This window comes from Gamsiella multidivaricata (assembly GCF_025024155.1).
Source record: "Gamsiella multidivaricata strain RSA 2152 chromosome Unknown BC939scaffold_26, whole genome shotgun sequence".
NCBI lineage: Eukaryota > Fungi > Mortierellomycota > Mortierellomycetes > Mortierellales > Mortierellaceae > Gamsiella > Gamsiella multidivaricata.
Window position 1 is genome coordinate 331,967 of NW_026251734.1, and position 19,029 is coordinate 350,995.

The 19,029-nt window shown below is 50.7% G+C and overlaps 7 protein-coding genes across 7 annotated transcripts; 6 read left to right on the forward strand and 1 right to left on the reverse strand.

Annotated features, from left to right (window-relative positions):
- Positions 1–1,872: 1,872 nt before the first annotated feature.
- On the forward strand, positions 1,873–3,322 carry BC939DRAFT_528248 (uncharacterized protein). The gene is made up of 2 exons (XM_051561450.1): positions 1,873–2,042; positions 2,165–3,322. The coding sequence occupies exons 1-2, from the start codon at positions 1,970–1,972 to the stop codon at positions 3,277–3,279; spliced, it is 1,188 nt and encodes a 395-aa protein (XP_051413140.1). The 5' UTR covers positions 1,873–1,969; the 3' UTR covers positions 3,280–3,322.
- A 494-nt stretch (positions 3,323–3,816) lies between these two features.
- On the forward strand, positions 3,817–5,287 carry BC939DRAFT_449038 (ribosomal L29e protein family-domain-containing protein). Its single transcript, XM_051555321.1, has 3 exons — positions 3,817–3,833; positions 4,235–4,280; positions 5,018–5,287. Exons 2-3 carry the CDS (start codon positions 4,244–4,246, stop codon positions 5,152–5,154), a joined length of 174 nt encoding a protein of 57 aa, XP_051413141.1. The 5' UTR covers positions 3,817–3,833; positions 4,235–4,243; the 3' UTR covers positions 5,155–5,287.
- Positions 5,288–6,632: 1,345 nt separating this feature from the next.
- BC939DRAFT_386659 (uncharacterized protein) lies at positions 6,633–6,794 on the reverse strand (the record flags this gene model as incomplete). The annotated part of the gene is made up of 1 exon (XM_051551823.1): positions 6,633–6,794. A coding segment is annotated over one exon (162 nt), but the record flags the coding sequence as incomplete, so codon positions are not given.
- A 679-nt stretch (positions 6,795–7,473) lies between these two features.
- Positions 7,474–8,469, forward strand: BC939DRAFT_449040 (uncharacterized protein). Its single transcript, XM_051555322.1, has one exon. The coding sequence runs from the start codon at positions 7,567–7,569 to the stop codon at positions 8,038–8,040; it is 474 nt and encodes a 157-aa protein (XP_051413143.1). The 5' UTR covers positions 7,474–7,566; the 3' UTR covers positions 8,041–8,469.
- Positions 8,470–10,676: 2,207 nt separating this feature from the next.
- BC939DRAFT_483886 (Endonuclease/exonuclease/phosphatase) lies at positions 10,677–12,959 on the forward strand (the record flags this gene model as incomplete). The annotated part of the gene is made up of 5 exons (XM_051559217.1): positions 10,677–11,316; positions 11,445–11,674; positions 11,771–11,928; positions 12,032–12,733; positions 12,833–12,959. The coding sequence occupies 5 exons, from the start codon at positions 10,677–10,679 to the stop codon at positions 12,957–12,959; spliced, it is 1,857 nt and encodes a 618-aa protein (XP_051413144.1).
- A 3,583-nt stretch (positions 12,960–16,542) lies between these two features.
- On the forward strand, positions 16,543–17,299 carry BC939DRAFT_133089 (uncharacterized protein). The gene has a single exon (XM_051550084.1). The coding sequence runs from the start codon at positions 16,731–16,733 to the stop codon at positions 17,253–17,255; it is 525 nt and encodes a 174-aa protein (XP_051413145.1). The 5' UTR covers positions 16,543–16,730; the 3' UTR covers positions 17,256–17,299.
- A 480-nt stretch (positions 17,300–17,779) lies between these two features.
- On the forward strand, positions 17,780–18,460 carry BC939DRAFT_449049 (uncharacterized protein). Its single transcript, XM_051555323.1, has one exon. The coding sequence runs from the start codon at positions 17,848–17,850 to the stop codon at positions 18,070–18,072; it is 225 nt and encodes a 74-aa protein (XP_051413146.1). The 5' UTR covers positions 17,780–17,847; the 3' UTR covers positions 18,073–18,460.
- The last annotated feature ends 569 nt before the right edge of the window (positions 18,461–19,029 follow it).

A 19,029-nucleotide genomic window follows, 5' to 3' on the forward strand; every position in this document is an offset into this window, starting at 1 on the left:
GTTAATTCCTCAATCCTGCAGGGAAACCAGCCCTTTGTACATAATGAACGGTGGCGAAGCAAGTTCATGATCGCCACCCGCACTAGGATCTAACTGCAGCGCCCTCCTTGGCAACAGCCCCGGTCCCTTTTGTTCGTTCGATAATGTCTGGGGCACCAAAACGACACAACATTTGGCGCAATCTCATTTGCCAGCGGCATATCATCATTTTAAGTTTGCACCAGATGCATCCTCGAAACTTTGTTTTATCACGGCTATTACTGGAAATAAATTTTGTCGACCCTTTCTTTAAACGTGTCCTGCTTGATACTTTCAGGAGCACCAATGCCCTTCGTGGAACAATAGACACGGCATCCGCCGACGTAATCCACGGCGATGACCCCCAGTATAAGCCTTGTGCTGCCTATCCTAGTGCTGAATGGCATCAGTGTGCTTCTAGCTTTGGTGAGGATCTTTCGTTTGAACCGCGGTCTAGTAAAGGACGTCCCGCTCCGCTCGTTCTGCTGTACGTATAATTTTCACAGTATTAAGTCTCGCATATCTAACATACCTTTTTTTTTTTTTTTTTGCACTTCTGCGCATACTACATGGGTAGGGCGCTTATGTCAGTGAAGCGACAGTGTGACTATCATATCAACAAAAAAGACAAGATCAACTTTGGATCTGCCCTGCCATCGCATCCTGCGCAGTCTAAACTCGGTTGCACTGCTCCAGCACGCTTTGTACCAAAAATGCTCAAGCCCCATCCACTACACAACAGCGTAACGACAGAAAAGGCGTGATTGAAGAGACCGTAAATGGATTCGGACGGTAAGGGGTGCTTCGGTGTCGCAAGATGCATTGGTATCATGAGCAGCGCGCTTGACTGAGCCTATGCATAAGTCAATTAGTGCGATCTATCCGCACAAAACTGTCATTCTCAATTTGACATCAGACAACATGTACATGTATAGTATGGTACATCGGCAGTGACTGCAAGCAGCTTTATATGGGATCCTCAGTGGAAGAGGCGCGAGGGTAGGAAAGTGGGCGAGAAAAAGCAGAGGGTCAAAGGTAGAGAGTAATATAGAAAAGCAAATGCGCGATAGCCAACTGATATGCCACGTTGAACAAAGATTCTATCTCGCCATGACCACATTTTGCGCCGACATTGAATCTCTTCTGCAGCAAGGATCACTCTTCAGGATCGCCCCTCTACACAGAAACGATCTGTTCGCACCAACCCCATGAACCCTTTTTTTGCCACCAATTTTTATTTGTCTTAACCTGATCGACAAACTGCAGCACTATCCATTTGCTATCCTGCGCGAACCGTGCCTAAGACGCCATCAATCTGAATGTGGCAAATGGTTGACAGATAAAGAGTTTGATATGTAGAAGGCCCCTGATCCCCATAATGCACTTGCTCCCTATTTCGAAGGTTTTTTTCTTTTTTTACGGTGAATAGCAAAGACAGACGTTCTCCAAATTCAATATTCTAATGAGCGGTAAGCTGTGTCGCAAGACGCGCCGGACGTACCTTCTTTGCAAGTCGACACGCAAGGGTGTGTCGATCAGTCGGAAAAGGCGCCTACCAGGGACGCGCGTGAGTGCTGTGCGTATTGGTAGCCCTGTTGAATGCCCTGGCCTAGTTAGATTAAGTCAAGGCTGATACTGGAATAAAGCAGACAGCTGTGTTATTCTGTTCCATTCCTCTACAGCGTTCCCTTGACTATAGTCTCTTTTTTAGTACCACCCTTCCACTCCTCCTTCGAGGTTGACCCTCCTCATTTCGAGCTCCTAAATTCCTCGATGGTTGAGATATAGGGATAAATATGTGCTTCATACAAGCTTCCGATATACTCTTTCTACTTTCTTCCTTTTCTTTTTTTACTTGCTTTCTTTTTTTTGTTCCGCACCTTCACTCCATCGGTTGTATAATACCCCTCTTCATTCGACTACTTGTCATCCGCCAACATTCACTGATACAATGAAGCTGCTCGCTACCTCCCTTTGTCTTCTCGCCGCCGTGAGCCTTGCTGCCCAGGCTGCCTCAGAACAAGGTCAGTACTCAAAACTCGTCTTGCGGTGCACATCGGGAAGACCTTTTTTGTCTTGTTACTTCATAATACATTTCTAGGTCGGTTACTCTAACGCGTTTCTGCACATCAATCCTCAACAAAAGCACAAACATACTTTGGACAGGCCTTACAACGAGATGAGACTGAGGGCACCGTCAGTGAATTCGAATACCGCGGCGCCATCCTCAACCAACTCTCACTCTCGAATTCTGAGCCCAAGGGGGACGGTGTTAGTGCTGCTCCGGAGGAGCCCTCAATGAAAGAGGCGCCAGCTCCCACAACAGAGGCACCGGCGCCGCCCGCTGGCGAAATAAGGGTGGACACACCAGCGCCGCCCGCTGACAATACAGTTGTAGAGTCTTCGGCGGAGCCAGTGGCTCCAGTGGCTCCAGCTCCTCCTGCCATAAGCCCGATCGCAGCTGTCACTCCAGCCCCAGATTGCACCAACTCTGAGAACCTCTTGAAAACCGTCATTTCAGCTCTCTCCGACCAGCTAGAGCTAGCGCTGAACCTGCTTCCTATCCCAGATGTTGTGAAGCAGCTCATTAAGGTTGCGCTTACTCCTCTGATCAACATTGTTGTTGGAGAATTAAGGCTCATTACACCCGCCATCGCCAGAGGATTAAGCATGGCCGTTCGAATTATCAATTCAGCATTGAAGGCCCTGCAGACGCTCCCCCCGTTCGCAGATGCCTTCACTGCAGTGATTGACATCTTAAACAAGGTCCAAAACGTCGTGGACGTGTATGTTAGCTGCCCAGTAACAGGCGCTGTTGCTCCTAAGGGAACAAGCAAGCTGGAGGTGACCTCGTGCGGTATGACTGCCGATGTGTACCGCGCCCTGGTGAAGGACTCGATCAAGAGCATCCCCGCTTCTTCTTCTGATTCCGAGCCGCTTAAGCAGATTACGACTGGGTCCTCTGCGGTCTTGGAGCTCATGGACAAAAGCTCTATCGCGAACTCGAACAATGCCCTTTTGGAGACACGCCCGATCTTTGTGGCCAACTTGCTGGAGCAGTACCGTCAGGAACTCATCCATCTTGCCGATAACGACAATCTCAAGGCGTACGCACAGGCCAACCTTGGTATGGTTGTCAGTTTGTCGAATGCGCTCGAGGCATGTGTCCGTATCGCCGCCGATCCCGTTGTGGCTGCTGAAGATTACGCTGAGAACTACGCGGCTGTGGCCGGAGAGGAGGCTAACAAGGTCGATGAGTAGGGCGAGCAGGCATAAATGGTGGTTTTTTTTTTTTTTTTGGACAGATTCAGAGCCCCTTGATGGGTCTCGCACTTTAGCTTAACGGAATAAACGGGTTCGTTCGCACACACAGCTATGCATTGAGCGCTCTGAAAGAAAAAGGGAGGATCGTCTTTAGGAGAAGAAGTCTTTGTTTCTTTTTCTAGTGACCCCTCGTGGTCCTCGTTTTAACCACATTCCACGTCGCGTTTGAGAATCGCGCTCCTAGATCAAAGTCGATATTATTGGAGAAAAAATACTGTCTGCTCCAGTTGTTCCCAAGTGTACGTTTTGGAGCCAGCTGCTTACTGTGCCCCTCTTCCACACATGGATAGTGAACGCGGCGCTCTGTGATTCTGAGTGAAATAAAGAGGTATGCAGGGCTCGTATCTCAGTGTCCTCCTGGGGTTGGCACCAGGACGCGACCCAGCTCTGTGAAATTTTTTCACAAGCCACTCTGGAGAGAGGTTCAAATGGCTCGCAGGCCCGCTGCAGGGGTTTGTTCTCCCTCTACATTTACTCTTCGATCTAACGAGGTAGTGCATCTGGGATTCGCGCATATCAGATGGATACATTGACGACGGACGACCATCCATCGATTGGAACCAACGCTACACGGCACCATTCTATCAACAGCATCCGACCATGAATGGAGCAATTATCGGTTTAGAAGAAAAGGATCCCGCATTACCCACCATCTACTCCCCATTCACAACCGACCGCCGCGGTGTCATCGTTTGAATGCAGCTCGGCACTTGGGAGCAGTACACGCAATTGAGTCGTTTGGACAACGTTAAGCTCAACAACATCATCACATCTTCTCGCTCTAACTTGACTCGAATGGATTTCAAAGGGCATGGATCCACTTGGAGAGGAAAAAAGTGATTTATGATCGTGAAACTGACATTCCGTTTTGAACTTCCTGTTGTCTATATAGCAAGTAAAAATGGCCAAGTCCAAGAACCACACCAACCACAACCAGAGTATGTAACAGTGTCTCCCGCATGACGAAACAGGATTTACTTTTTGTGCCTGATCAAACAAGTTTGGATTCAGGATGGAGTCCTTTCAGAATCAGATCTTTTGAATACAAGCAGGCTGGACTAGTGGATACTCTTTTGATTCTTTTTTGAAAGAGGGCGAAACCGGCTTTCTTTCCTTACAACCATCGACAATTACATACTTTCTTTCACTTTCGGCATTTTTTTTTATATATATATTTTGGTCTTGCAGACGAGACGACCGTGGTTGTTATTATTCTGACTTCAACAGCAGTGTACGACATTACAGCGAACGCGGGGGGGGGTTTTTTTTTTTTTTTTTTTCCTTCAGTGATTGACGCAGTTTCGGTACTTGGACGACCAGCATCCCTCCCCCCTGACATCAATTTACACCACTGCCTCCCGGTTCTGCCCTATCGATCTCGACAATGGACCTGAACACAACACGGGGGTCTACATGCTATTATGGAATCATTATCATACGGCCGACTTGAAGCATCGCAGCCAGATCAATTTTTAACAGGATATGAATGTGTGCTTTGAAGATCCTTGCAGGACATGTTCAATAGGCTCAGGACACCCCTTCCCTTTGTCGATCTCTTTTATATATATATATATATATATATTTTCTATTGGAAGCAAGTTTCCTTGACGTTTGGCTAATTCAACATGGATCTACTTTTTCTTTTCTTTTATCTGCGACGTTTTGCGCAAAATAGACAAGAAGGCTCACCGTAACGGTATCAAGAAGCCAAAGTCCCAGCGTCACCCTTCCCTCAAGGGTGTCTGCCCCAAGTTCATCCGCAACCAGCGTTTCGCCAAGAAGGGATCCGCTGCTGCCCTCAAGAAGGATTAAACAACAGGCTTCTTTTCTTTTCCGTCCTTGGCACACAACACAACATCCTCTCCCAAAGGGTGTTTTCTGAGCTTGGTTTGTGGGGAAGGAGAACTTCTTTTACAAAAAAAATAAAAAGAAATTATTTTTCTTGCTCGCTTTTTTTTCCCTCTTTCTTTTTATTACTTTCTTGATGGCAAAGATGAATGAAAGAAAAAGAGAACGCTTGAAGCGCGTGCGGGCCTTCGTTCGTTCCTTTTTTTTTTTTTTTTTTTTTTTTTTTTTTTCTATCTTTCGATAAAAGCTAACGCAGAAAAAGACGAGGAAACCAGGATTTCATACAGAGGGGCGATCTGGTACGCGAACGTTCTCCTTTGGGTTTGATATGCCCTCCAACCATGGTAGTCTTATACGCGCAGACTGGATGGATCAACCAATGTAATGAATTGGCCTGACCCCTTCACTTGTGCCCAGATAAAGTGTTTAGACGATCGCTATCTACTCTATACACACAGCGACCCACAACATACAACGCGATTCCTGACATAAAATGAAGTTAACATACGCTGATTTTTTTTTTTAAATTTATTTCTCGCTGTTACTATGCCAAAGAGATGTTTGCTCGTGCAAGCATGAAGGCTTTAATTGAGTAAATGGAGGAGCTGGTTGGTTGGTTGGTTGGTTGGTTGAAATATTATTATATATATGATACTATAAGCTACGGTTCTGTTGTTACAAGCAATGGAATGGGTGGAGGATGATGGTGGTAGTTTGTGTAAAAAAAATAATAATATAGCAAATGTCAAGAGATCGAAAGATAAAGATTATATACACAGTTTTACAGGGCAACAAGCGAGTGAGGAAGGAAAACGATCGCCTTAGAAGATAGACTCGAAAAGAAGCGAGATTGGGGGCAGAGTCCTTGACTGATGCAGTCCGCGGAGAGGTGCCAGGACCGGTGCCGGATAAGCACGCTGGTAGTAACAAGCGGACGGCTCCTGAGCCTTCACGGAGGAATGGCCGTAAAGCTGCGTCGAGCCCGAGATCAGAGGCATCGTCATCATCGACGAGACTGGGACTGGAGAGGACTCGGGCGTGAAGAGGGGCGAGATGGTGGCGTCAGAGTCGGAATCGGACATGGACATGGCCATTGACGCTGGCGAGGAGTTGGCAGAAGCAGGTGGCGAGAGCTGCTGGCGCTGCTGGTAGGTGACATCCCTCTTCGCCATCGTCGGGTACGGTGCTGGCCGTGCAGAGACCGAGGAGTCGCGCTGGGAGTTGCGCAGAGGCATGATGCGTGGGGAAGGTGAGGGCGAGATCGAGGGCGACTGTGCCGGATCGTTCTCAGCCTCGTCCTCCAAGGTGTCCAAGGTGAGCCTCATGAAGGGCTTGGTGGGGCCGTACGAGGGACTGGGACTGCGGGAGGTGGCCGGGGTTGAGGGGCGCTCCTTTTCCTTCTTGGGCTTTGTGGCCTTTGTGGGTTTTGTTGCGGAGTGGATGCGCATGTGTCTGGTCAGCTCGTCTGAGCGGGAGAAGCGCTTCAGACAGGTGGGGAAGGAGCATTGGTGGGGTCGTTCGCCAGTGTGGGTGCGGACATGGCGGGTCTGGTGCTCGAGACGGTGGAAGGCCTTGGGGCAGAGGTGGCACTTGTATGGACGGGGGGCGACTTCGCCGGGGGTGGTGGTGGTAGTGGTGGGCTTCTGGAGATGCTTTTTGGGGGAGGGGGACATGATGGTTTTGGCGGAGGAAGGGGCTGTTGCTGTGGAGGAGAGAGCGAGGAGCAGGTCTGCGGCAGCGAGGACAGAGGGCGAGGGCATGTAACGGGGAGTGGGATGCAGCGTGTGGGGTCGAGGGAGAGGCAGAGGGAAAAGAACGAAAGAGAACGAAAGAGAATGAAAGAGAACGAAAGAGAGAAAGAGAGAGAGAGGGAGAGAGAAGAAGTAGCGCTGGGCATGTCCCCCCCTCCCTTTTATAGCCCCCCCTCTGCCCCGGGGTGGGTCTCCGCAGAGAACGACGATGAAGGACGAACGAACAAAAGAAAGCGAAAAGGTAAAGGATCCCTTATCTCTCCCCCGTTAGAGTTCGCCTCCGCTGTCTGCGGTCAGCCTCTCGACTCAATCGGACTGAATAAGGAAGCCCGTGTGCTTAGTCTGTCCCATTCAGTCCGCCCTGGTTATATATAACCATCCCCCACTCGTCGGCCTGTGAATCTCTCCTTTTGTGGATTTGTCAAAGCCCGCAGCCACTGCAAATCAAACGGGTTATTTCGAACACACCTCCCTCCCTCCCCCTCCCTCCGCCCATGGCCAGCACCGGGGTACATGTAATGCCCCCCCCCCCACAAGATAAGCGGGGGGCGCGGAAAGGGGGGAGCTCCTTTGTTTGCGTCTGGACCACCCACCCACCCTCGCCATCAATACGACACACGGTCGAATGCAACCACGCGCAGGGACCTGTCTCTGTGGGGTTGTGTCCCACATGAAAGACCTCTCACTCCTGCTCAGTCTGCGGGGTCGAAACCATTGTGCATTATCACTCGGTGAGACCCTCCCCCCTCTGGCCAGGATAGTCTCATCCCTCCCTCATCCTCTCTCATCCTCTGTCATTCCCCTCCCTCCCCCCGCAGTCGCGTCCTCTGGATGGACTCGCCCATCCACCGCTGCCATCGCTGCCATCGCTGAAGGAGTGGAGGCCTCTTCTCCAGGAAGGGAAGGAGCGTGCCATACAGCCCGAGAAGCTCGCTCCCTCCTCTGGTTCCTTGGTCACTCCCCTTTGCCTGGCACAGTGGGCGTCTTTGGAACAAGGCCGAGGAGATCTCCTCTACAAAGCAGTAAAAAATATTCTTATTTGGGCCGTCCCTGCTGTCGCTTCTTTCCCTTCCAATTACCCAAAAAAGTGGCACCGTAGGTTTTTCGCACGCTGTGGTAACACACACTATCGTATACACATGCACCCACACTCAATTCTCCCCATAGCCCTTGACCACCATGACGGACTCGGCTCTCTTTCGCCAGTCATTGCAGTCGCAATCGACAGCCTCGCCACCCTCCCCCCGGTTATCTCTACCTCATGCGCATGCTTGCGCACAGATGACATGCTTCTTCCTCTTTGGGGTAAAAAAAGAAAAAGAAAAGAGGAAAGCCGTATTGACCCACACTATGTCATTGATAACGTGGCAATGGACTCCGCCACGAAAGAAAAGATCAAGGAATACCCAAGATGTTGTACCTGACTAGCATAAAAAAATAGATACGCAATAAAAAGAAAAACTTTTCGGTCGAGGCGGCTGCGGTGGGATATGTGCGGGCCTTGAACACTCCAACCACTCCTCCGGTCCCCCGCAAACGGTCTGAGATTCATTTATGGGGGAACCGCGAGACATCCTTGGCGAATGGAAGCTCTGGATTGTTCCGGACCTCTCCCTCTTCCTCCCGATAACGATGATTTTACAGTCTATGGAGCTGAGCTGAGCTGAGCTGAGCTGATATCTCATGATGCACGATGAGGGGCAAGGAAGGGGGATGCTCATTGATAACGGTGTGGCATGTTCATATTGAAATTTTCATGTGCTGGTAGACTAATGTGGGGAAGAGACGAGTTACGCCATAGAAGGAGTCTATGTGTTGCTCCATCATACTCCCCTCGATGCTTGGACGTTCACACTGATGCCCAAAGGCCTCATTTAATGTTTTACAAAAAGATCATCGGCCTCGTTATCTCTTTATCTGCTGCCACTAGTCCTTGGAGATGGTGGCGCCCGAGCCATATCTTACTGAGACCAGGGTTCAGAGTCCAATTAAACGTAATATATAGCGGGGTTAACGCGATAGAGCGGGCATTACTGAGCTGTCCTTTATCTCAATCCACTTGTTTTCATTTTGGGCTGCCATTGTCGGTACTCTTATCGAGAGTAAGGCATAAAATATATAGTCAGCGCCGGAAGCAGCTCCATCTGTCTGAATGTCTGTCTGTATGTCTGTCCTTTTTTTTTTTTTTTTTTTTTTTTTTGCGATTGAGTCGATCGATTAAAATGGCGAGTTCAGAGAATGCGGGGTCCTTGGTTACACAAATGACCTTATTCATGAGGGACAACCACATGGACAGTTCTCTATCGCTTCTACAGATATGCTGGCAGTGTAAGCCTGGCTAGAGCCAAGACGGCAACCCGGAGCGGAAGCGCTACAGCTCTCACTCATTCGGCTACGAGGCCCTGCCAGAACCCCAATCTCGAAATGAGGCGATGGTCCAACGATCGAGCAGTGTTGGCCATTCATATGATTAGGTCCTAGGATGCTCTGTGCCAGTTTCTTTGAGCGGCCGTTGCAACATTTTACCCCACAATCAAATGTCCGGAGTGAGGTTGCGTCCATGTGTCTATGTGTTTGGGGGAAGCAATAGCACGCGTTGTGAGCGGCAGAGAGCTGAGGCTGTCACAAGGTGGACTCGTATGCATAGACCTATCGGCCTTGCTTTACGATCAGATGCTTGCACTGGAATCACACGGATCCCCCTCCTCCCCCCCCGTTCGTGCTTGTCTTCTATGCAGTCCATCGATTGCCAGTGTCTGCCGTGAACAGCCAGCTTCGACGGGTGATAAGAAAACGCGTGGTTGTGCGACATACCGCTAAATCCCATCAGAAAAGTCGTTATTTCCAAGGCCCACTGTCACGGCTTTGCAAGCATTGCTGGCTCTCATGGATTTGCGGCATCATCCTTCAACACCCCCTCCCCACACAAGACCCAGTCGGATGTCAGCCGCATCGCTTGTTTGTAAGGGATATGTCTTTGGGAGTGCCAACAAGGGTGTCTGAACACTACGTCGTGTCCGATCAGCGTTCGCTTTGCACCAATGGTTTTACCTGCCCTCACTTGCTCGACCCCGAGTGGAGGGAGGGGGGAGGACTCTCGACATCATCCACCGACACATTTCTAGCAGATCTGCTCTCCCCGTCCCGTCGCAAGCACCATCACCAACCTCTCTCTATCCGCTGTGCTTCCCAGCATTTGTGCAGCTTCAACTGGTGAAGCCACGCTCTAATGCTTGAGTATCCGCTCTTTCCCCTCATAGAACTCGAGGAACAACGCCGTTTTATTTTTATTTTTTTCTTTTGTTTCCTTTCTTTGTTTTTTTACTCCCCTTCCTATCCTCACACTCGCTTACCACAACTCATCCAGGAAGAACACAAGGGCAGATTGACTGAGATATGGGAGACCAGCACTTCAACCCACTCCTGTATCAATCGGGCTCCAAGATGTACTCTCCGGCTGGTCAGCCGGCAGCGTCCTCGCTTGTGGGCCCACCCACCTCGTCAGGATACCACATGGGACCGGGCATGTACAACACAGGAATGCCCCGCTACCCCGTCCAGATGAACCTCGCCCAGAAGTTTCAACAGCAACAACAGCAGCAGCAACAACAGCAACAGCAACAGCATCAGGCATTGGCGCAGCATCACCTTCAACAGCTCAATCATCATACTCAGATCCATCAGCAGTCGGGCGTGTCCTCGCCAGCGTCGATTCCTGCCTCGCTCACCCCACAGATGGCGACCACACACTATCAGCAGCAATTGCAGTATGCAGGAATCTCTCGACAGTCCGCGACTCCGCATTACAGGGCCCGAGCTGCAGCTGCTGTTGCCAGGAGCGCGAACGTGAGCGCTGCGATCACCATCACGGACCCAAACAGTCTTTCGAAGAACGGGAATTCATCCACGACCAACGGCGACGGGGGAGCTATTGACAGAGCTGCGACAGGCACAGACAAGGGTACCGGCAACGATGTCAACGCTCAACCATGGAAGATTCTCGACCTTGGCGGCATTGGGCTCAAGAACCTGAGTCGCGAACTCTTTGGGTACTCGTTCCTGACGGCGCTCTATGTCAACCACAACAATCTGCACCACCTCTCGCCAGAGATCAGCCGACTCAGGAACCTGACCATTTTGGACGCCTCTGGAAACAAGCTGACGTCTGTCCCGCCCGAACTTGGCCTGCTGTGCAATCTTCAGGAGCTGTTGTTGGTCGACAATGGGTTGGTCACTTTGCCGCCAGAGATGGGCATGCTTTTTCAGCTGGATGTGCTTGCGCTCGAAGGAAACCCGCTGAATGAGAGCCTCAAGACGCTGCTTCATCAAGAAGGAACCAGTGCCGTCATTATGTATCTGCGCGAAAACTGTCCAGGCAAGCTGCTTTTGACATCTCGTTTTGATGTTTTGATGTTTTATTTTTTTCGAGCCATGATGTTAGAGCGAAAGGCGAGCTGTTTGTTGGTCCTGTTGACTAATATTTTTATTTATTTTTTACTCTAGTTCCGTTGCCTCCGTCTGAGAGAGAATGGGTCATGTTGGAGGATAACAGCGCCCCCACCGCGACAGGGTCCGACACATTCACAGTGTTTTGCTACAATATTTTGGCCGAAAAGTACGCAACACCACAGATGTATGGCTATACTCCTTCATGGGCTCTTGCATGGGAGTATCGTAAGGAGCTGATCCTCCAGGAGATCCTGGCCTACAGTGCCGATATTGTTTGTCTCCAGGTAAGCGGTCGCTTCCGATTGAGAATATGCAGCTGTTCATTATAGGTTAATGGATCTCGTACTTATGCGGCGGTTCCTTGGTTGGTGCACTTTTAGGAACTCGAGTCGGGACAGTATGAGGATTACTTCAAGGATCAGATGAAGCAGCAGGGGGATTATGATGGTGTCTTCTGGCCAAAATCCCGCGCGAAAACCATGCCGGAAAAGGATCGTAGGACTGTGGATGGCTGTGCGATCCTCTTCAAGGCCTCCAAGTAAAGCTCCCTACCTTTTTATCCCAAGCAGGATCCATGAGATGTCTTGTGCAAAGATAACGAAATTAATTTTCTTCAATAACGTTATTACGATCGCTCATAGGTTCAACTTGATCGACAAACACCTCGTGGAGTTCAACCACCTGGCTTTGCAGAGACCCGATTTCAGGCAGACGGACGATATCTTCAACCGAGTGATGACCAAGGACAACATTGCGGTGATCGCCTTCTTACAACACAAAGAGACCCAGAACCGGGTCGTCGTTTCGAACACCCACATTCATTGGGACCCGATCTTCAAGGACGTGAAGCTTGTCCAGGTAGCGATGCTGATGGACGAGCTGGACAAGCTCTCGACACAATGGGCGGCCCTGCCGCTCCCGGGATCGGACTTGGTACAGCATCAGTCATCGAGCGCGCTGGGCGGCAACGGCGGCAAGTTACCGACCCTGATCTGTGGCGACTTTAACTCTGAGCCGAATTCGGGCGTGTACGAGTTCTTGACGAAGGGAGCGGTCGCACAGGGGCACGACGATTTCGGAGACCATGCCTACGGAACCTACACGACCGAGGGTCTCTCCCATAAGATGACGTTGCGGTCTTCGTATAGCCACGTCAACGAATTGCCGTTCACGAATTACACGCCTTCGTATGTGGCGGTGATCGACTATATCTTTTACTCGGCCAGCCATCTCTCGGTCCTGGGCCTGTTGGGAGGGGTCGAGAAGGAGTACATGGGACGGTGTGTGGGCATCCCGAACGCGCACTTCCCATCGGACCATATCCCGATCTTGAGCGAGTTCAAGTTCAAGACACAGCTGAGCTTGCCCAAGACGGCGCCGAATTTTGGGGCGATGGGCTCGACGAATTACAACAACAACAACAACAATGGTCATCATAACAGGAACCAGAACGGAGGAGGTAGTGGAGGTAGTGGTGGTGGGGTAGGCGGAGGTTATGGTAACACTGGAGGAGGACGGCGTCCGCAGTCATCGTCGTCATTGGGCGTGAACAATGGTAGCGGTCGATAGAGAGAGTGAAAGAGAGGGAGAGAGGGAGAGAGGAAGAGAAAGGTTGTGCATATGGAGCTCTAACGAGCACTCATTGGCCTATATGGATAGGCAATGGACGCGGTCGAAAGCGTAGACAAAAAAAAGTCCGTTTTTTTTTTTTTTTTTTTTTTTTGTAGGAAGAAAGAAAAAGAAAACTGTATACTATGTATTTTGAACAAAGGTTTATTTCAAAAGAAAAGAAGAAAAAAAAAAAAAAGAAGAGTGATGATAGTTTAATGAATATGATCCATGGAAAAGTAAACGAATGTTGTTAAGGTTGATGGTTCTTTATTGCCTACTTGCTCTCTCTCTCTCTTTCCGAATGTTTATCCTCCCACTTGCTGGGGGGAGGGATAAAAAAAACCTCCCAAAGGGCGAAAGGAGGAAATTTCCGTCCGCATGGACAAAAAAACTTTACACAAACAAGTTTTTCTTGTGTTGCGTTGTGTGTATGTTATGTGTGTTTGGTGAGCAACCACAGAGCAAGTAAAGATAAGATTCATAGTCAAGAGAGTTTTTTTTTTCATTTCAAAGGATTTATTCGTTGTATTGTACATGGCGGGGGGTTTTGTTAATGATTATGATAAGAGGTGGATATAATATGGACAACGAAAGGAAAAGAAAAGAAAAAAAAAAAAAGCGAGAGCAAGAAAGAAACTAAAAAAAAATACTAAAATCTAATGAGTAAAGAGACTGAAAAAAAAAAAGAAAAGCAAAAAAGCCCTTTTTTTTTTCTTGGTCGCAGCAGCACCTGTAATTGTTGTTGCTGTTAGGGTTTTTACTGCGAAGGGCCAGAGGGACCGGCCAAGGCACTCGAGACCTGGGCTGCCTGGATGGTGCTGAAACGACGCATCTCGTGCGAGGGAACTCCCAAGGTCTTGCCGTCGGCCGTGACGGGACCGCCAACCGAGTTCTTCCGGAGGAAGTTGCGGGGCTGAGGGTTGTACCGGTCGAAATGCGAAGAGTAGTAGGAGCGGGTCGACCGGGTGCGGGCCAACTGCAGATCCTGCTGGGTCTCCTGGACGGACTTGAGCGTGGGCTTGAAGAAGTGCTGGAGCGCAAACTTGATCAAGTCCAAGGGGAAGTACCAGATAATGTTCCAGACCCAGACAGCAAGAGCCCAGCCCCAACCGCAACCCTCGATCTGGGTGAAGCCCCAGTTGGCGTAGACGGCAATAAACGTGGCAACGATCTGGGCAAAGATGAAGGCGCACACCAAGATCAACGACGGACGCTCAATGTAGGAGAAGCCCTGGGAACGGGTGACGAAGATCAAGGCCTGGGACAGGGTCGAGACCTGCAAGTAGATGATCGAGTGCATCTTGTAGTCGTTGGGGTCAGTGAATGTGGAGAGACCCATGTTCTGGAAGAAACGCGAGTGCATCGCCACGGCGTAGAAGACAAGGGTCGAGGCGGTGAGGTAGATACCGTAGACGATGGCCGAGGTGAAAATCTCCCTGAGATCCCAGTGGTTGGGGTACTGCGAGGGCACGACACGGTCCTTGGAGATGGTCAAGATGGTTCCGTCGTTCAAGATGGCCAAGATCAGGACCATGAATGGAGGGAAGTCGAATCTCCAGGCAAAGACCATCACAGAGAAACAGAGGACAACACGGATGGTGATCGAGCAGGTGTAGGCAGAGTAGTTGCGCATGCGCTGGAAAATCTGGCGAGATCCCAGGATGGCATCGATAATGACCGAAAGACCGGGCTCCGTCAAGACAATGTCGGCAGCAGAGCGGGCAGCGTCCGAGGCGTCAGCGACGGCGATACCGACGTTGGCCTTGGCGAGGGCAGGGGCGTCGTTGACACCATCACCAGTCATGGCAGTGAAGTGACCCAAGTTCTGGAGACGGGCAACAATATCGTACTTGTGCTCGGGGTAGACACCGGCGAAACCGTCGGCCTCGAGGACGAGCTCATCAACAGTGTTCGACTTGACGTTGTCATCAGCAGGGGGACCGTCGCGAAGGACTGAGGCATTAAACATGTGGTCACCCAAGCCGAGGCGACGACCGGTCTCCTTGGCAATAGCAAGCTGGTCACCAGTGATCATCTTGACCTTGACTCCCAAAGCCTGAGCACGGTCAATGGTCTCCTTGGTATCGTGACGGGGGGGATCGTAGATGGGCAAGAGACCGATCAGGGTGAAGCCAGTACCGGGAGACTCGACCTGGCCCTCAGGAACCTCCTCCATAGCAACAGCCAGGGCACGAAGACCACGGCGGGCAAAGTCATCGACATCGGCGTGCATCTGGGCGACCTGTTCCTCAGTCTTGTTACGGGTGCAGAGGTCGAGGATGATGGACGACATTCCCTTGGAGACACGGTGGACGGTGTTGTCGGAGAGGCGGCGGTAGGTCATCTGGGTACGCTTGTCAGTGGGGTTGAAGGGGATGAAGTCCATTTGTTCAATTCCGGCACGGGCAAGGGTGGTATCAGGCAGGGAGTTGACGACACAGGTATCGATCGCATCCTGGTTCTCGACACGGGAGGCATAGGCAGAGAAGAGGATAACGTTCTCGACCGAGACATCAGAATAGGTCTTGACGTTGGCCATATCGATGGTGAGCTCGTTGAGGGTCAGGGTTCCGGTCTTGTCGGAGCAGAGGATGGTGACACCGGCCAACTCCTCGATGGCGGACATACGGGTGACGATGGCCTTGTGCTCGGCAAGCTGACGGGCACCGATGGCGAGGGTGACGGACAAGACAGTGGGCATGGCAATGGGGATACCACCAATGAGCAAGACAAGCAAGTTGTTGATACCACGGCGGTAGTCGTACTTGAAGGCGGCATACTGGACAATGACCAAGACAATGAGGAAGATAGCAATGGAGACAATACAGAAGCGACCGATACGGGCAAGGACGATCTGCAAGTGTCCGATATCATCGCCGGCCAACTGGACCAGCTTGGCAGCGCGACCGAAGAAGGTGTTGGAGCCGGTACCGATGACGACGGCCTCACCCTCACCCTGCTTGACGGTCGAGCCGGAGAAGACCTCGTCGCCGTTCTTCTTGTTCGTCGGCAGGGACTCACCGGTCAAGGCGGCCTGGTCGATGGAGACGTTGACGGCCTCGATGAGGCGGGCATCGGCGGGGATGATATCACCGAGCTTGACAGAGATGACATCACCAGGGACTAGGGAAGCAGCCTCGAGTGTGACCCACTGGCCATCACGCTTGATCTTGGCCTGGGGGGCGAGGGAGGCCATGAGGGCCTTGACAGCGTTTCCGGCCTGGCGTTCCTCAATGAAACCGATGGTGGCGTTGGCGACCAAGAGAAGGACGATACCGACAAAGTCGGGCCAGTCGGGGGCCTCGCCGCCTCCGTTGGAGAGGACGATGGCGACCAGGGCAGCAGCCTCCATGACCCTGTTATATGATGAAGAGCGAATGTGAAGAAAAATTAGTGAAACCGCTTTATGAGACAGAATAAGCTGAGGCGGCGATGATCTCAGTTAGATCCGGCATAGAATGACACTTACCAGGACAGAGGGTTCCACATGAAGGACAAGAACTGCATGATAGGATTGACCTCCTTCTGCTCAAGACGGTTGTAGCCGAACTAGATTGTGTCCAAACAATAGAACATAGGGATCGTTAGCATCCACTGCGGCGATCAGACCCAAGGCCTTTTGTTTGCAAACAAATACATCACACACACAGATCGACAAAAAAAAGAGAGCATTCGGATGAATTGTCCACTTGGTCGTTTGGAAGGTGACACGAAGCGTTCAGAGGATTCATGCTACAACCCTCCCCTCCTCTCTCTCTCTCAAAATTGCCGATCCGGCGTCCTGGGACCAAACAAGCACAGAAGCAAATCGAGTGTAGGACACATACCTTGGCAATACGGGCCTCAGCCTCAGCGGTGGTCAGACCGTTTTCGCTGGTCTTGAGGAGCTGGAAGATGTTTCCGGTCTCCATGGTCGACATGTCGAACTTCTCCTTGTTGTACAGATCCTCAATGTCGATGGTCTGGACATTGACATCGATCGTCACCGGGGTGCCTTCGGTCCTCTCCTTGGCTGTGGTAGCGGGATTGGACTCCATGGTGGAAGTTGTTTTTGGGGTTGAGGGTGCGGTTGATTGCGGGTGTCACTTCACAGTGAGTGAGAGGTGCTTGCTGTGGGGGGAGTCAAGGTGGGGACAGAGTGGGGAGGGTCAGGGAAGGAGAGAGGGGGGGGGAGGGTGGAGGAGAAGGAGGTGGGAGGGAAGAGGCGGAAGGGAGGGGGGAGATCAACAACACAAAGTGCAGTGTGCTATGTGAAAGAGCGGGTGCGAGGTGCGTTAACGAAGGATGGGAAAAAGACGGTTTGAAGAAAAGAAGAGTGCGATGTGGTGGGGAATGGCCGCCCTTTTAAACGAGTTCGGGGAGGGCCTCTCCTCCAGATACATGGGTATAGATGCGGCCTGAGGACTGAATAGCGCTCCCCAATTGAATCGTGTTATATAATACAATGAGATGCGATATAGTCGATATACGGAAAAACGAGTTCTGCAGACACAGTGAGGACCATTGGGTCTCCTGCGGCCCTCTCTGCCCTTTGCAATTGGATGAACCGCGGTCTCCGTATGCGGACATATGTTTCTCCATTTCAGTCCTCAGTGGCGGGCCCGCCCTCTCCCCCCTCCCCCTCCCTCGCCAGCCAAGGACGAGGGGGAGGAGAAGGAGGAGGGCGACTGGCGACTGGCGACTGACGACTGGCGAGTGTGCGCCACTGGCCGTGGACGGACAGAGGGGGTGAGAGGGAGAAGGGGCCCTCTTTTTTCCTTTTTCTTCCCAAATGTCTCGTCCTGGCTTCTTGGTCCCTCCTCTGACTCCACTCTGACCCCATCCAGCTTAGCCTGACCTCTGTATAATGATGGGCCGCACTGGATCAGCCGCCACTCGCTGTGTTTCTCTTTTTCTTTCTTTTTTCTTTCTCCTCCTGCTTCTTGTTGGTCTCGGCGCCCGATGGCCAACCACTCAGCTCAGCTCCCCTTGCGAGATCAAAAAAGGGCTTTTTGCCCCGACAATGACCCATACCATCCATATCTCCATTTGTCTGCGTGGCGGCCCAATTGATTGCACTGCAGCTGTGTAGATTCGCGGGGTGCAATGCGGATGAATCAATACAACCAGATTCAGCTCTCTTTTTTGATATTGATTACAGGAATAGTAGAGGGGAGACACTGAAGTATATTATTTTTCTATAGATACCGCCCCCCACCCGCTGTTGTGCGTAATCTATAAAAATGGAAAAGACGTACAAATGGACACCATTCGCTATCGACTGCCTTCGACAATGAGCGCATATTTTGAACCCTATATGAACCATATTTTGTTTGTTGTGGTCGGGGTAAACACCCTCGACCTCAACGCTGCCCTTCTTCTTCTATCGCAGCTGGACAGCAGCGATGGAAGAACAATACAAAAGAAAAGAAAGGGCGCGGGGGAGATATAGCGCAGCGGATACGCTGAGAGAGTGTGTGTGCAACTGATGTTGTCCTTACGTCTGTTGCTTAAACATGCGCTGCGTGGATCATCACGTCAGAGGCCACCCTTTGTTTTTGCAAAAAAAAAAGAAAACAACAAAAAAAAACGCTATCTCTATCTCAGTAGACTAACTGTAAGACAACTTATTGCCTACGACTGATAGAAAATATATATAAAGATATGTATGTATATAAAAAAATCGCTCAGTAGTTTTTCCACGTTGTCTTTGACTAGTAATTTTCCTCACCGTGAAAAGGACGAATTGGGTTGTTCAGGATTCAGGAACGATCAGCATCACTACCCTCAGTCTTAGAATCCCGTTCTTAATCAAAAAGAGACGAATAACAGAATGAGGCTAACACAGATGAAGGGCACATTCCTGGAAGGATCTCATAGTGCTTCTCCAAACTACGTTGTTTATTTCTGTGGCATGTCTCTTCTCGCGTGTGATCTCGCGATCTGTTCAATTGCGGGGAGGGGCCGATCTAACGTCCTGCATCTGCTTTTTTTTTTTTATATCTTTCTTTCTTTCATCTTGATGCCTAGTATTGAGTCGTCTTAACGA